This window comes from Thermobia domestica, chromosome 11 (assembly GCF_964235325.1).
Source record: "Thermobia domestica chromosome 11, izTheDome1.hap1.1, whole genome shotgun sequence".
Classification (NCBI taxonomy): Eukaryota; Metazoa; Arthropoda; class Insecta; order Zygentoma; family Lepismatidae; genus Thermobia; species Thermobia domestica.
The window spans coordinates 220,625,134-220,641,941 of record NC_137464.1 but is presented as its reverse complement, the minus strand read 5'-3'; the positions used below and the strand labels follow the sequence as shown (position 1 = coordinate 220,641,941).

Here is a 16,808-nt window from a genome sequence, read left to right as displayed (position 1 = left end):
ATTTTATAGCCCCCTTGGTCCTTTGAGGGTTAATAATCCTAAATCCACTTACCGTAGCTAGAAAAATCTACTGGAAACTAGAAATAAATTAGAGATACGAGGCCAGAAGAACACCATGAAAAGCTACTACTTTCCATTGTATCGAAAACGATGTAAAATTCAATGTTGGCTACACAATTCTTGCTATTTATCAGTTTCTCCTTGATAATTACAAAAATGTCGTTAGGAATGATCATTTAAGTATTATAAGAGACCTATAGTAAAAATTATAAATGGGACAAATATGTCCCATGTACGTCAAGGGGTTAGGAGAATAACGTAACCAATGGAGAAGTCGTCGTCATTAAACCGACATCTCTTGCGAGCTTTCATATTTCTAATTGATTAGTGTTCTCGCCCCTGATGTGGCAAATCTGGGTCTGGATTAATAGTAGTTCGGGTCTCAGCTTAAACTGAAGTTATATAAGTCATATATAGAAGGCTGATCGGGTTATATCTGACCGATTTCCAAAGTGGTGCTCTTCTGAAACCCGTGACGCCATCACCGGTTGTGTTTTATCAAGCCACCAGCATTATCGATTATCGCCCGGTATCACGATTTCCACAGCAACAAACTACACTGGAGCATAAGCATATAAAAACCATCCCATCCCATCCTTGTAGGTTTTTCATAGGTCAGTTGTTTCCATAGAGTATCGATATTGTAAGCGTTTTATCTGTTCAAATGTGCAGAAATACACTTGGTTAGCGTCAGGGTTTTTTACAGGAATGCCATGGAAGGGAATATACTGTCTCATGATTCATCGCTCATGTCATGATAAAACGAAGGAAAGATAATCTGATAGTATGACTGTTTTTTTTATTATTTTTTTTATTTTATTTTATTTATTATTATTATTATTTTTTTTTTTACGTGGATTTGCATCTGGTCCTTTCCGATAGACTGAGGTCATCTTCACATTTCTGTCCATCTTGTGTACCTCCAACTTCCCCCCTTACCGTATCAGACGACATACTCATGATTCCCTAAGGAAAACACCGGTACGTTTCTTGCCAGAAATGTGACGGTACCATTACGCGTGAGATAAAGGTCGGTCTCATCTAACGTGACACCCGCCGTCTTTCATTTCATTCCGCTAAATGCCTTTCGTACATTTGCGGAGATCTTCTTAGTTCAACAATGTGGTTTCGGGCAAGTTGTGAACCCGGCCCTTACGTATGCTCCGCACATCAAGACGGCGACGAATAAGATGGTAACTCTGAGAGTTAAATTATTTTCACGGCAACACTATTCAGTTGTACGAAAAATGTGCGTGGAAATGTGCCATGATGCCCATTTCCCCTAACGATTCATATCGGCGACATTTCATTAGCAGCAACACCTCACTTTTGCACCTGCAAGCTGAGACATCACACCTATAATGACGCCGGTTTCATGGTTCAGGTGCAAGTACACAAATGACAACAACATTGCCAAATCAGTCGGATATAAACAGATCAATCTTCTGTAGACTAAGTATTGGAAAGATTAGCTGAACTCTACTTGTCCCTTCCTTCCTCACAAAATGTCTTTTATCAATGATTATTAGCACTATAACTTGTTTATCTATGTTCTTTAATATAATGGGACTGTCTGTTAAACATTCATTTATACTTGACGAATGTTAATGAAACTGGCAGAAAGAGATGCGAAATTAGGAGACATATTTTCAGTCACCAATTAGATGAAAATACCTGCTTTACCTACACAATGAAAATGAAATTTTGGTCATAATCTTATATTTATCTCTAACATAAAGATAGCAATCACTTTAAAACTACGAATAACTCTTTTATGTTTTTATTGTCATTTAAAACAAATTATATTTTCATGCCAAACAGCTCAAAAAACAGCCGTCAGATGAAACTGATCTATGTCTATATGAATACATAACAAAATAAGTCTGTAATTTTATATGCGTCCTGTTTCATAACATAAAAATACTAATTATAATGATTTCACATATGAAAATGACGCATATAAAATATTAACATTGTAACAACCTTTGTCGTCAAACTTTAAAATAACATTTTACAATAAAAGTCGTAATAAAGAAAATACTAACTGGAGAAGACAATCTATTATAGTACTTTTAAACAATAAAGGGGAAATACAGAAGTAATATACTCCTCTGGTTTCATGGTAGATGTTCCCCTAGTTTCCAATGTGAATACACAAAACTTAGCTATATAATCGTTATCAAGATTTGGTCCATTATAAAGCCAATAAGAACGAAGTCCATTATTCGTTGATTCCATACAAAAATAATCTTTTCATTGTTTAACAGCGACAATCGTATCAAGCATGGTATTACTAGACTTAAAATAGTATATAGTTCATTTCGAAACACGAAGTCCTCATTACATATGGTAACTAACTTCCGAAGGAACTTTCTCATTGGGAAGAAAATTGTAATATATCAAATAATTCACACTTAAGAACCGTTCTTTATGTTTTAGTGCGTAAGTAGAGTATTAAGGAAATGCTGCCTGGTAAATATTAGGAATATCTCCTGGTATTGAAGACGTTATGTTTTGAAATGTACTATACATGTAGAATATTCATGGTTGAAAAATCAACTCATAAAACACAAAGCACAACATGACTATTACAAGACAATAATAATAATAATAAAATTGCACCATAATAATAAAGTAAATAACGAAATGTCACATTTATGGTAACCAACGAAACGTTTGACGTTACATTATGCGAAGTAACTTATATTTTCAACTATAGCAGGAAAAAAAATGATGAATTTAGGGAAGTTTTGTTTCATAAAGCTATCTTTGAAGAAAAAGAAAATCTCTTTTTGACTACTTGCATACTACATTTTAAATCTGTTCCACACGGCTACACAAACAAAAGAATTATGCAAAATTATGAATGAATTTTTACACCATTGTCGCAAAGAAATGCCCAACAAGCAACCTCGACTTTGAAACAATTATACACGTGTATGCTCGTACTAATTACATTCCAAAGAATACATCCAAATTCCATAGGTAAGATAGAAAAAAAACTAAATTATCAAGTTCACATCTAGAGAGAAAAAGAAAGAAAAAAAATACTATCTGAGCACGTGATGTGTAATCCGCACATTTATTTTTATCTAACTTAAAAAATGCGGCCACTTTTCAATACAAGTATTGTGCCCTTCCACGTGTATACTGGATCAATAACGAGTATCTATTCCCACCCCTGATTGGAATAGAGTTTGGGCCTTTATGCACACAAAAGGAACACGTTAATCATTCAATAACCTAAGGGCACGAAAACCATTGTTACATCTGAAAGGTTGACTAAGAGACAGACCTTATTTACCATTAAAAAAAAAAAAAAAAAAAAAATGAATTTCATTAACTTCTGAATATCTTATTAGACAAATTACAACGTTTGTATACAAATATACAAAATATCCTCATATCAAATGCAACACAAAACAAAAGATGTAGAGATTAAAGTTTTGTGGATATATTAAGCAATAAATAAATTAAGCACTAAAAATAAAAATATATCGTAACCATTTCATAACGTGAAGAGAAAAAAAAATAAACGAAAAAGTAATTTAAAAAAATAAAAAAGACCTATTTCTACCAGGCCTTGTTTTCATATTGTTAAACTACACACAACAACACACTGAGCAAGGCTGTGTGATAATATACGCATATATAAAAACACACAATCCCGTAAGTTTCAACACAATAACTGTGTCTTCTTCACACTTCCACAGAGAAGGAGTGGAAATCTGATGAAGACAGAGTTATTGTGTTGAAACTATCATGTGATTGTGTGTTCATATATATATATATATATATTATCACATAGCTTTGCTCAGTGTGTTGTTGTGTATAGTTCAAAAAATATATATTCCTAGCTTATTCTAAATTAGAGCTATAAATTTGTTGTTGTTATATTAGAACTGTGGTTTAGATCAGTGCTATTCAACGGGGAATACGCGAAGATGTTTTCTTGGGTACGTAATGCTGCTTTTGGGGGTCTGCTGGAAATGTCTGTTGACAGTTCACTGTAAATAAAATTCGATAACCTGTCAATTTGTGACTTTTGTATTTATGCTCGAAAAGAATACAATGAAATTAGTGACAGTGCTATCTCACAACTTCTTCCATTTCCATCAACATACTTGTGTGAACAGGGTTTCTCCGTTTTAACATCAATAAAAACGAAGCACAAAAATCGTTTGAATCCAGAATCAGCTCTGATTCTGGCATTCTCGAAGATTTGACCAAGAATCGAGGAGTTGGCGTCGCCGGAAACAATTCAGTCATCTCATTAACAGGTTAGTTCTAAAGTTACTTTTGGTTTTTGAATTTCTAATATTGTCCTCAGTGTATGAATTATCGAGGAGGATGAGGGGAAAATCCTTCTCAGTAGAACCGGATGTCTCCCATATGTTTTGAAATTTCCCATGTTCATTTTTTTCGGATGTGCATTTTACCCAGGGGCAGATCCAGGACGGACTTCTAGTGTGTGTGTGTGTGTGGGGGGGTTGTAATACTGCTACTTAAAACTACTTTTAAGAACTCCAATATCTGGGATGGGTTATATTTATATATAACATAAGAAAGTTTCCTCTTCTGGGGGGGGGGGGGCGATCGTCCCCTGGATCTGCCACTGATTTTAGCCCCCTGTCTTTTGATTGGTACATTGATTGTCCTTTTGTTGAATCTCTATTTGATTCCCTTTTTAATCAACAGAACATGTGTATTAAGTTTAAGAAGTAATTTGGCTTAAATTTCTTTTAAACAGTTTCAGGGGTACATAATTGGATGGCGAACTGTGTCTAGGGGTACGCGAGAAAAAAAAGTTTGAATAGCACTGGTTTAGATAAGTATAATTTCAATAGACGAAATTCACAAAGTGAATTATATCTCTTGACAAGTTCAACTGAACTACTGATTCACTGTATCAATGTATATATAAATAATGTAATATTAAAGACATTGGGAGAATTACTGAACAAAGATATTGAGTTTCAATTCCATACCGAAGTTACCGTTTAGGTATTCAAGTATAGACTTGGTAGTGCAGATTTCTGTAGTTTAACACTATAGATGCAATCTTGTTTAAGCAGTTTTAGTTACTAAAAAAAACCCCATGTTAAACTAAGAAAAATAAAGATGTACATGTGCAGAGACATGTATGTGGTAAATTTCATGTCGAAAGAGCTGTAAATAAAAATAAAATAACGAAAAAAAACTTTCCTCGTCCATTTAGCAACATTTTGCTGTACTCATTCTAATTTTCGTATTTATATTTTTTTTTTCTATGAAAGTTACCACACATATACATTTCCCGATTATACTCATAGTAACAGTATTAAAAGTATCCTGCGATATCATTATCCAATTATATTCGCACAACAAGACTTATAGATATGCGACAATCATTTTGGACATGAATGTACATATAAAAAAAAAAAAAAAAAAAAAAAAAAAAAAAAAAAAAAAAAAAAAAAAAAAACTCACTGGCTTTAAGACTCGGTCAATGTCCCTCAAAAAGTCCCCTAGAACCCGCAGGTAAAATAATTGAAATACCTGGAAAACCTCAGTCATAATGGTCAACTTGAGTAAGATTCGAAATTACGTTGCCTTTCTCATTAACGACTTATATGCAAACAATGTTAGGTATATCCCTATGCAAACTGGAGGTCACAATTTTATAGCGTTATTACAAACATAAATGATTCAGGAGTTTAAGTATAATTGAATCAGTAGTTTTGAAAAGTCATGAGTCAGAAAATGACGATTTTGCTTTAGTCCAACTTTTTATTTATTTATTTTGTAACATCAATTGTTCACAACACGTTGATCATTTTGTACAGTGACACGAAAACTCTACTTTCTCAAACAGAGGTCTATCATTTTATATCTATCAGAATTTTCAAAAATTAAAGTTTTTTTTTTTTTTTTTTCCGGTGTTCTCATAACTTTACTTATCTGACTCATGACCTTTTCAAAACTACTGAGTCGGTTCTTCTCCGGATCTCAATATAGTTTTCCCACTATTTTTATTTTATGAAGTAAATACAATTTCAATAAACACTCTACATTACTTAATGTGATTAAAAAGAAATAAAATTTATAAACTTCGGTTCTGCGTTGCAACTTAACAGAGGCGGATGAGATTAAGAAAAACTTTAGAAAAATATGAGAAAGAAGAATGAAAAATAAAACGATTTAATGGTGCTAAATATCTGCATCATTTTTATTTCTTAGCTCATTGACTTATGTGGGAAATAATTTTTCTGTTTTCTTTGAAAGGGATTGGAATTTTAACGGTTTGATTTTATTGATTTCTTCTACAAATGTATGTAAACGTCTCTTACTTAGTGAAAACTAAATTATATTACATACATATAATTTTAATACTTAATAATCAAATTTACTGAAAATAATGCCTGGTGGTCTGCAATATTAATGCCATTTGCCTGAAATTGATATCACTCATAGAGCAAATCTTCATACAGAAATTGCAATTGTTTATTTTAGATCAATTAGAAAGGATAGTGCATCAACAAAGGAGAGTCTAAAGAGGGATGCACAGCTGCAAATATCCATGGTCGGCTCCGAAACGTGTATCGGGAGGCCGTACTGGACGAAGACAATGGTCGAAGGTGGGTAAATAAGTTTAAATAAGGTGAAATACTAATAGAAAACAAAACACGTAGTGGAAGGCTAGAGAATGTACTGACTGATGACAACCATCAATGATTTCAGGACATGATTCGTATAGACCGCCGAATCACGATCCACAACAATGATGCGACCCTGAACTACGGATATACTATCGTGCAGAAAGGTGGAAGCTTGTCTAAAACACTTCGTCATATTTATCACAGATATTTTTTGTCTTGTGACTGAGATGAAGCTCGGGCATGCTAATACGACCCAACATTAAGAAGAGGCAATTTATGGATTGTTCATACGACAAGTCACCTAGGGCTAAAATGCTCACTTCAGAGGTACTCCGCCAAGGTTATGACTGTTTTCTGGGATGCATGCTGAGTGCAATGGTGATTCTTTTAAATAAAACTATTTTGCAAGCAAAAGACCAGTGTACGTATATGTGTAGTTTGATCGTTTTACTCCTGTTAATGAAAGCATAATGAACAAACAGGCATTGCTTTCAGTACAGTTCTAGTAATTTAAGTAATATTAATTTACATGTAATACAAATCAATTTTCAAAGAGAAAAATACTTTTAACGAAACTTGAACAATAAATTATTACAGTTCCAGTTCATTTCAAAGAAAATAGAAAAATAATTCTCAAACTAAATCAATGGGTTAAAAGACAACGATGGAATAGGTACTAAGCATCACTGGTAACCACGTTTATGCCTTAGAGACTAAAAGACAATGGATGCTAAATGAAAATAAATGAATTGGAGGGACGAGAACATAAGACAGGACGGAAAAATAAAGAAACCCCAAAAATGTGATGTTCACTGCACAACTCATTTCACCTGAAAGATACATGATCCTTCACTACTGAGATATCAGGTCATTATTCTTGAATTAAATATATGTCCAGTGCGATTCGTATGGGCTTCTGTATCTGGAATAAACTCGAACACTTTGGGCAGAACCCTCAGAAGTAAATTAAAATTTAATCAATAACAAACTTTAGTTACTTGTACCTAAAAAGATATTCTCGATTTTAATGACTAACCTCAAAATTAAGTATTTCACAAAATGTAAATCAAGGTAATGCTACGTCAAAGAATATGGTTCATTCAATTCGTTACAACTGTACATTCAAAAAAAAAAACGATAATTTGGATTCAACCTGTACAGAAACAATGGTTAAAGATACTAATTGTAACCATAAAGCGTTACAGTACAATACTATTCCCATTTTCAATACGGATCCCTTCAGAAAACTAACGTTGATGGAAAAATGCACACTTACAATCTTACGTTTCATCATTACCTTTAGTCCATAGAAACTGAACGCTTAATGTTTTAAGTGTGCGCAGATTTTAAACTTGCAGGTCAGAAGATACCAAGGTTTTCAAGGCACATCATCAATATTTCCTGTCATTTTGTCAAGTGAGACCTGTATCAATGTTTCATTACTTATTACTTACCAAGTTTACAAGATACTTATTAGTACACCGGAATAGGAGTTATAGAAGTACAAGGAAAATATTGTTGAATCATTGATACTGGAGATGCATAAGTTACAGTGTACGGAAAAGGCTAAGAGACAGTTTGTCCAGCAACGTTCGTTTTTTGAAAGGATCCGTGAGGAGGATGGCAATAACGTTTTGTCGAAACATTTATGGGTAGAATTGTAATCTGGGTGTTTTAGGGAACCAAAACTTTAGTAAGTATATTTCATATTAATCTTTTCAAATCATTTAGGAATGGCTGAAAGTTGCTCGGATGTTCGCACGTATCTGCAATACAGTATATGCGTATCTTATATATTATACAAAATAATTTCAGTTTGTCCGTCACGCTACTTCCTACAATGTTATACAAACTGCAAAACATTTACGTTACGGGATGCATAAACATCTAGGAGAAATATTTAGATATTTTAAATACAAAAGCCGAAGCCTTGGGGAAAGAAGAACTACAAATACAGTATATATATAAAGGTTCCAAATATTGCAAGTAGCTGCCTTCATGCACAGATTGGTAATATTTTAGAAAAAGCCTTTTATCATTGTTTTAACCGAAAATTGATATAATACTATGTAGATGTAAAGGAGTACTATTTTTTAATAAATATATTATGGCTAAATATTCAGTTTGTTCGTTTTATACAATTATATTATTTTAATGATGTATTTTTCCCTCACAAAAGAGATCCATGTAACACTAATTAATGATTCTATAGATCATGATTGGAGTAAATAACTAATAGTGAGAATTCTCAATAACATACATTAATTAACCCGATTCTTTTTTACGCAACAATAAGCAAATGCATTTGATGAATCCATTACGAAACCATTTACAGGGTACGTTGCGAATAAATATAACCCCACAAAATATACGTGTTAAACCCCACTGAGAAAACTCACTAATATATTCCGCTGCAGATAAACGACCAAACTAGGACCATTTTATAGGACCAAACTAGGGATTATATATCTCCCTTAGTGTGCACGGCAGGTACTTACTTTATGATTTCCGGTTTCTCTTTCATGTTAACTTCACAAAAAGAATGACATTTTACTCAAAAAAACAGAAAATTCATCCAAAGTTCGCAATATGTACATTCCATCTGTGGATGTTATTAAATCTCTTAGCAGTACTATATGAAAAACACAGCCTCTATTATTCTGATCACTTACACAAACCTTCAGTCAACTCGATTTTTTTATCACAATTATTTCGCCAATTTGGCGTTAACTCATTCATAGCTTCCAACACAAGTATACTGGCACACGGTATTAGTTTTATTTCTGTTTACACTTAATATCACAAAGATCAATTATCACCAAAAACAGGGAAAGTGTTCATTGCATGCTCCCGTATTTTCTGTTTCTGGAGTCACTCCTCGAAGACCATACACTGTCTTCTTCAATGTTCATAGGAGCTCCTTTGAAGGCGTTTCCCACTGCTTCCCTTAACCTTTCATAAAATGTCTTTTGTTCTAGTTCACTATCTTGGCCAAAGTCAAAATCAGCTACTTCAACAGTAAACCTTAAAATAACACAATAATAATATTAATAGTAAAATAAAATAAAATAACATTTTAGTATTCAACTCACAACGTGATCTATCAAAAATACTGATCTGTTTTTACATAGTGTGAAAAATTTCGTGGAAGACTTACTTTTTCTCTAGAAAGAGTGTGTGTGCCACCTGTTAACCCCTACACAAAATTGTATATTCGGCATTTAATTTAGAAGCTCTTCAACTGAATTTTGAAACAACTGGAAGCTTCCGGATTATCGACTGACTTATTAGTTAATGTATTTAACTTCCTTTTCTCCAACTGACTTACAGTAATTTTGTTAGTTTTATGCATTCCTCTTCAGAAGTTCGAACTTGCAGCATACATGTAAAATCAAGTGAAACACAGCGAAACTTATACAGCTGAACTTATTAAAATTGATTGCATCAAAATTAATTAAAGAACGCAACGAACATCTAAACTATCAAGAGTATTCCCATTATATATCATTTCACTAAGATATACTACTTTCTATCTTTAGTTTAATGTCCCACCATTATGCCCTTTAGACTCAGGGAGATGGGTGATTAAGGCAAGTGAATGATAACGGAAGATTTGGTGAAATGAGACTGTGGGAGGAAACGGAAGTATCTTGAGAAAACACACAGAGATAATGACGTCCACCACAAACTTACTCAGTCGGGGATCGAACCAGAGACCCCACGCACCAGGAGTAAGCGCCCTGGCACTGAATCGCCTACCTGCTACTTTCTAGAGAACAATATTAAAGGATGGACAGCAGTTTTACGTTAAAAAAAAATAGGACAATTATTAGGTTACAAATATAGTTTGACAATAATGATAAAAGAAAACAAGTGGTTACACATTTGAAATTACTTCGATTACAATTCTATCACAATTTACTTTTCTAATTCACAAACTAGCCAATATTTTTTCTTATTGCATTGTACCCTTTCTCAGCTCAGAACCGAGAAGGAAGCAGTTCTTATATTAATAATTTAGCTACCTAAATTAATAAAATGAAGTATAAATACTGGAATACCGTACTTCCCATACTTCAGTCACTTTAAATACATCAGTTTACTGCAGATCAAATAGAATTGATCAATGTCACATTTTTACTCCTCCACTACCACCACCACCACCACCACCATTATTATTATTATTATTATTATTATTATTATTATTATTATTATTATTATTATTATTATTATTATTATTATTATTATTATTATTATTATTATTTTTATTATTATTATTAATATTAATAATAATAATAATAATAATAATAATCCGGTATTAGTATTCGAAATTTCTATGACGAAAGGTGTTTCTACATATAAATGCCATGGCAAGATGTTCAAACACGGAAGGTTCATTATTAAGAGGAACTTAGCATGAGACAAAACAGTGTTACGTGAAGCTAACCTAAGTAGGCCAACTCTGGTGCAAAGGAAAACGTAAGGAATCGATTAACATTGGCATCTTTAAATTGGAAGTGTGCAATACCAAGAAGAGTTACAAAATTTCAAATGTAAACTAAGCTCACAAAAGAAGTATTAAGTTTATGACAAGGAACTACCTGCATATCTTTGATACTATTTAGAAGTAGTATGTGCGTCACTATTAGGAATATGCGTGTGACTTGGAAATATGCGCGTCACTGTTAGGAGTATGTGTCACTGTTAGGAGTATGTGTGTCACTGTTAGGAGAATGTGTGAACTGTTAGGAGTATGTCTGTCACTGTTACAACTACGTGTATGATAGGAATATGCGTGTCACTGTTAGGAGTATGTGTGAACTGTTAGGAATATGTCTGTCACTGTTTGGAGCATGTGTGAACTGTTAGGAGTATGCCTGTCACTGTTACAACTACGCGTACGATAGGAGTATGTCTGACACTGTTAGGAGTATGTGTATGTCACTGTTATGAGTAATCAAACAACAATAGATACAATCTACTGCTTAATAATGCTTATTTTCATATACAAGAAATAAAGAAAGAAGACCTATTAACTTCATTAGACTGACAACGAATGACACAATTGTTTAGAGCCGTAAAATTAGTTTTTTCGATTTTCTCGAAATTTACGCATGAGAGTTTATCATCAAGCATGTCGTTTTCTTCAGCTTGATATGATCCTTCGATAACTATGTGTATTATCTTTGGATAATATTATGGTTAAGCAAAACATTTAAGAACAGATTACAGTTTCGGACTATGTATCATTACCACACTATATATTGTATTTTGCTAGTGTCGTAATTAAAAGCTTGATTAGTGTACACTTAAATACAAGTTTCATCTCATTATCACGTGGGCACAGTACAATACAAATTTTCAGATTTAAACAATATTCGATTATCCAACGATTTTCTTGAATACCATGCATAAGCATTTACTCTCACCCATATAATTTTGTTCAGCTTAACAGAATCTATAAATCAGTTTTATCATTTCTGTTAATTATGTTGTACAATTTATCTATCTTATTTTAGCTTGGCGAGTTGAAATCTGAAGTTTGACTATTGTCTTTTAAATGAAACTTTAATTAAGCTATTTGAAAAATTGTAACGTATTTTAAGGAACTGACTGTTTTCATTTGAGTCTTGATTTTAAGTTATTTTAAATTTAACAACTTTATATATTTTAAAATTCTGATAAGGGCTTCTACACTTGACAACTTTAATACAATTAGGAACTGAAATAAAAATTTATTATTATTATTATTATTATTGTACATGTTAATCTATTGTAACAGGTTATATATTGATATTTTACGAAGTACTGTAATCTCCGGTCGTCCAAGAGCGTCTCACAGCATTCAAATAAAGCTATATTGTTTAAGAACGCCTTTCGTTTTTCACTATTCAAAGTTAGCAATGTCTGTAATGAACAGAGGTTGATTCACTTATATTGAGCAGAATTTGAATGTGCCACTTACCTACGAAATGCCATATTTCCATCACCGGTTGTGTTCGATTTGTAAGCCACCTCTACTGATTACTGCCTGGTATCAGAGTTTCCATTGTAGGAGAATGTTTGCAGCTACGGGTATTACATCCCACTCATTTTTAGAGTTTTAAAAGACAGGAGACGGTGCAGACTCGACGATGGGACAGCCACAGCTTGAGGAGCCCAAAAGCACAACAGTCCACTGAGCTGATATCTGGACTCTTGATAGGGATGTCAGAGAAGGAAACTGCCGAAATTCCAGTTTCTTGTTCCATACGGCGATAGAATTTCAGAGATATTTTTCAACATGTGGCTACATGCCTTGTCTTGGTGCAGTTCAACCCAAATCACTTCTTCTCTGTTCAACACTTACATTTTAGACAGGATATGAGTTTGGCAGTATACAGCATTGATTCTGATGTTTCGCTCCACCTTCGGAGACGTCGTTTTCCCTTGTACGGGAAAGCAACCACAATCATGAATCCTTTTGGGAAATTCTCTGTGCACTGGAAGAAGAGCGTGCTTCGGTCCTTGGCGTCAACAGTTCTGAACGTAATAGCATGAATTTTACCATAGTAAATCCATGCCTCATCAAGGATAAAACAAACTCCCACCGTTCACAAGTGAGACGAGGTTCATACAGCCTCCTGTAATCCCTTTTTCGCTCAGCCTTATGATAAGGTTTCAAGGTGAGGCGTAAATTCCTGTGAATGGCGTGGTTGATTGTCGCCTACGATATGGGATTTGCTGGCCGCTATATGTGTGGGATTTTCGGAGATTGCCATACACCGAATCACACACAACAGCGGCGGGGCTCTCTTTACAGGAAGCCTGTTTCCCACTGCTCGCATTGGTATGGTGGGCACAGAACTCTGTGCTCCATATTTTCATATAATACGATTGACAGTGGCACGACATACACGAAAATTAATGCACTTTACACATTTCTAGGATGCGTGACGCCGTGAGTCGGAAAGGGTCATAATGAACTCCTTCCAGCATCTATTCAGTTTCGGCGACATCAGACTAAGATCGACCACACTGCTCTACTGTGTTACTAATGAGATGCTGTTGCTTGCCTCATGACAATCTCACGGCAATGGGTTGCGCACGCGCGGTACGATTGCACAAGAACTTCGGCTCAACATAAATATCAAATCAACCTTTGTAATAAGTCAATTTTGATACTTACCTCTTTCTGCTCTGAATATAATAAGCCATTCCAAATACTATTGAAATAACAGCAAAAGCACTGCACGTAACTGGGACTACAATGACCGACAATTGCGGTTTCTTCACGACTGCAAAAAAAGAAATAAGAATATTTAAAAAGATCAAGAGAAAAGCATAAATTATCATCTGACCTTGTATTTTATTTATCTTTGAAGAAACTACAGCGACCGATAGCGGTAGCGATTTTCGTACTTTAGAAAAAACGTGCTCCCATCAAGGATCTTATAAAATAGAGGATCTGCCCTTACAACAAAATATTGAAGCCATACGTCACAGTTTCGCCACCCCTACTCTGCCCACTCCGCCCAATAGGATCGCAATGTTTTGAGCCAACAATCATTGCAGAAACGAGAGTAGCCAATCAAACGTGCCGATGCTCAGTTGCTTTTTGGCTTTACCGATTTAATACGATGAAGATACATACGGGCAGATCCTCTATTTATAACATCCTTGGCTCCCACCTTCTTCTGTTCCGTGCATGGTACATTTGTACTACTACATCCACATCTGAAGTTACATTCATATGAACACCCACAAATAAAATGCGACAGGACCTCATTAAAGAGTTTGGTTTATCAAAATCCCTTATACATTTACCCTTGTCAGTGTGCCCGCCCGGGAGGAAAAAAAAAAGTTTCTAGAACCATTTCATGAATCTCCAGTAAATTCGGTCAGGTTAGAAACCGAATTCACGAATGGAGGCGATATGCAAATCGGTACATTGATCACTATGCAGCAAAAACGACAAGAGGTAGAGATAAGAGAATTTCTGCAATCGATTAAACGTCCAAAGAATATACTTTTTCTCCATCCTAAACTTTCTACTAAAACCAGAAGTAGTAGAAATTTTCTACAACTTCCGGTTTTAATATTGACCTACTTAGAGAAAAAAAAATGATAAGAGAAAGTAGTGTTTTGATATCGATTTAGCATTCTAGGAATAGGTACCATTTCTTCTAACCTCCTATTCAAACCGGGAGTGGTAAATCCACTACTTTCGGTTTTCTCCAATCCATTAAGCGTCCCCAGAAAATACATTTAATTTCCATCCTTAAGTTTCTACTAAAACTGGAAGTGGTACAAATCAACTACAACTTCTGGTTTCAGAGAGAGAGACGAGATATCAAGAAGCACTAGATTTTTAGAATCGATTTAAAGTTCTAAGAATATATACCACCTTCTTTCTTAGCCCCAACTTAAATCGGAAGTGGCAGAAATAAACCATTTCCGGTTTGTGCACTGATCGCTACAGAATAAAAAATGTAATAGATAGAACGGTTTTCTGTAATCAATTAAGTGTTTCAAAAACATATTCCATCTCACCTCTGATCTCTCTAAGATGAGATGTGGCAGAAGATCAACTACTTCCAGCTATGGTGATCTCTATACAGTAAACACAGTAGTAGATGACGAAAGCGGTTTGTCTCAAAAGTATATTCCATCTATAGTATAATATATCTACTAAAACCGGAAGTGGTAGAAACCTTGTACTTCTGGTTTCACTAGTAATTTAAAAAAAATCACGCCATATAAACCAAACTCCTTCATGTGGTGTACACGTGATATTGCTACTTGGTCGTTGAAACTAATCATATTTTCTGCACATGTTTATCATGCTGCGGCAGGATTTCTCCTACCTGTCGTTGGAAAAGTTTTGGAAAAAATTATGTATAACAGGGTAATTAAATTTTTATTGAAAGAAAATGTTATCTCAACAAAACAACATGGCTTCCTTAAAGGTCGATCTGCAAACACGGCAATATTTAATTTCATTGAGAAAGTAAGAAATATTGTAGATAAAGAAAACTGTATAGGAATCTTTCTTGATTTGTCTAAAGCTTTCGATACAGTACAACACAGTTTACTTTTGAACAAACTGGATAACTGTGGAATACGTGGTAAAGCAAAGGACTGGTTTGGTTCGTACTTAAAAAATCGTAGGCAGGTCGTAGAAATAACACATAAGAATAATAACATTGTAGAAAGCTATTTATCAGATGAATTATATAAAACACGGAATTCCACACGGATCTCTTCTAGGGCCATTGCTCTTCCTTTTATATATTAATGATTTTGAAAAAAGCATATCTTCGGCAGATGTTACCCTTTTCGCTGACGATACCATTCTGCTAGTAAGTGGAAAAAATGAAAAATTATTGGAACAGAATGCTAGGCAAACACTAAATGAAGTATCTCTTTGGATGAAGAACAATAATCTTTTTGTTAATGTTGAAAAATCCATTGCTATAAATTTTCATAACAAGTGCAGTAAACCAACATACCCTAACGTATATCTGAACCAAAATAAAATTAACTATACAACACTCTGTTCGTTTTTAGGTCTTACTATAGATCATAACCTGATATGGGAATTTCATATAGAGTCAGTTATTAATAAATTAAATAGAATATGTTATGCACTAAGGATTATTAGAAAGAAGGTAAATTTAAAATTGGCTAAAACCTTGTACCATTCGTGTTTTAACTCTATCTTGCAATATGGTATCATGTTCTGGGGAAATTCAAGTCAGAGATTTAATGTTTTCAAAATTCAGAAGAAAGCCACAAGAATACTTTGTGATAAGAAGCCAAACTTTTCTTGTAGACATTTGTTTAAGGAGGTCAATATACTTCCTCTGGATAGTTTATATTTGTATCGTCTCTTTTTGTATTTGAAAGAACACTCATCAGCATTCGTAACAAATAAGGATGTACATAATCATAATACGCGAAATAAGAATGATTTTCATTTGTTTAATCACCGGTCAGCAATGTATCAAAAAAGTGTAAGTTATGGTGGTGTTAAGTTGTACAATTCGCGGCAAAAAACCTGCAACATGAGGATGTAAGTTTATTGTGAAACTACGCCTAACATCACAGGGAATGAATATAACGTCTAAG

The 16,808-nt window shown here is 34.0% G+C and overlaps 1 protein-coding gene across 1 annotated transcript in view; it reads right to left on the bottom strand.

Annotated features, from left to right (window-relative positions):
• Window positions 1-1,824: 1,824 nt before the first annotated feature.
• LOC145664764 (uncharacterized) overlaps window positions 1,825-16,808 on the bottom strand; it is a 64,942-nt gene continuing 49,958 nt past the window's right edge. Inside the window, exons 7-8 of the mRNA XM_081731707.1 lie at window positions 13,867-13,975; window positions 1,825-9,722 (exon numbers count right to left, since the gene is read on the bottom strand). Coding sequence (XP_081587833.1) covers window positions 9,536-9,722; window positions 13,867-13,975 — 296 coding nt within the window. The 3' untranslated portion in view covers window positions 1,825-9,535. The remainder of the gene's footprint in view (window positions 9,723-13,866; window positions 13,976-16,808) is intronic.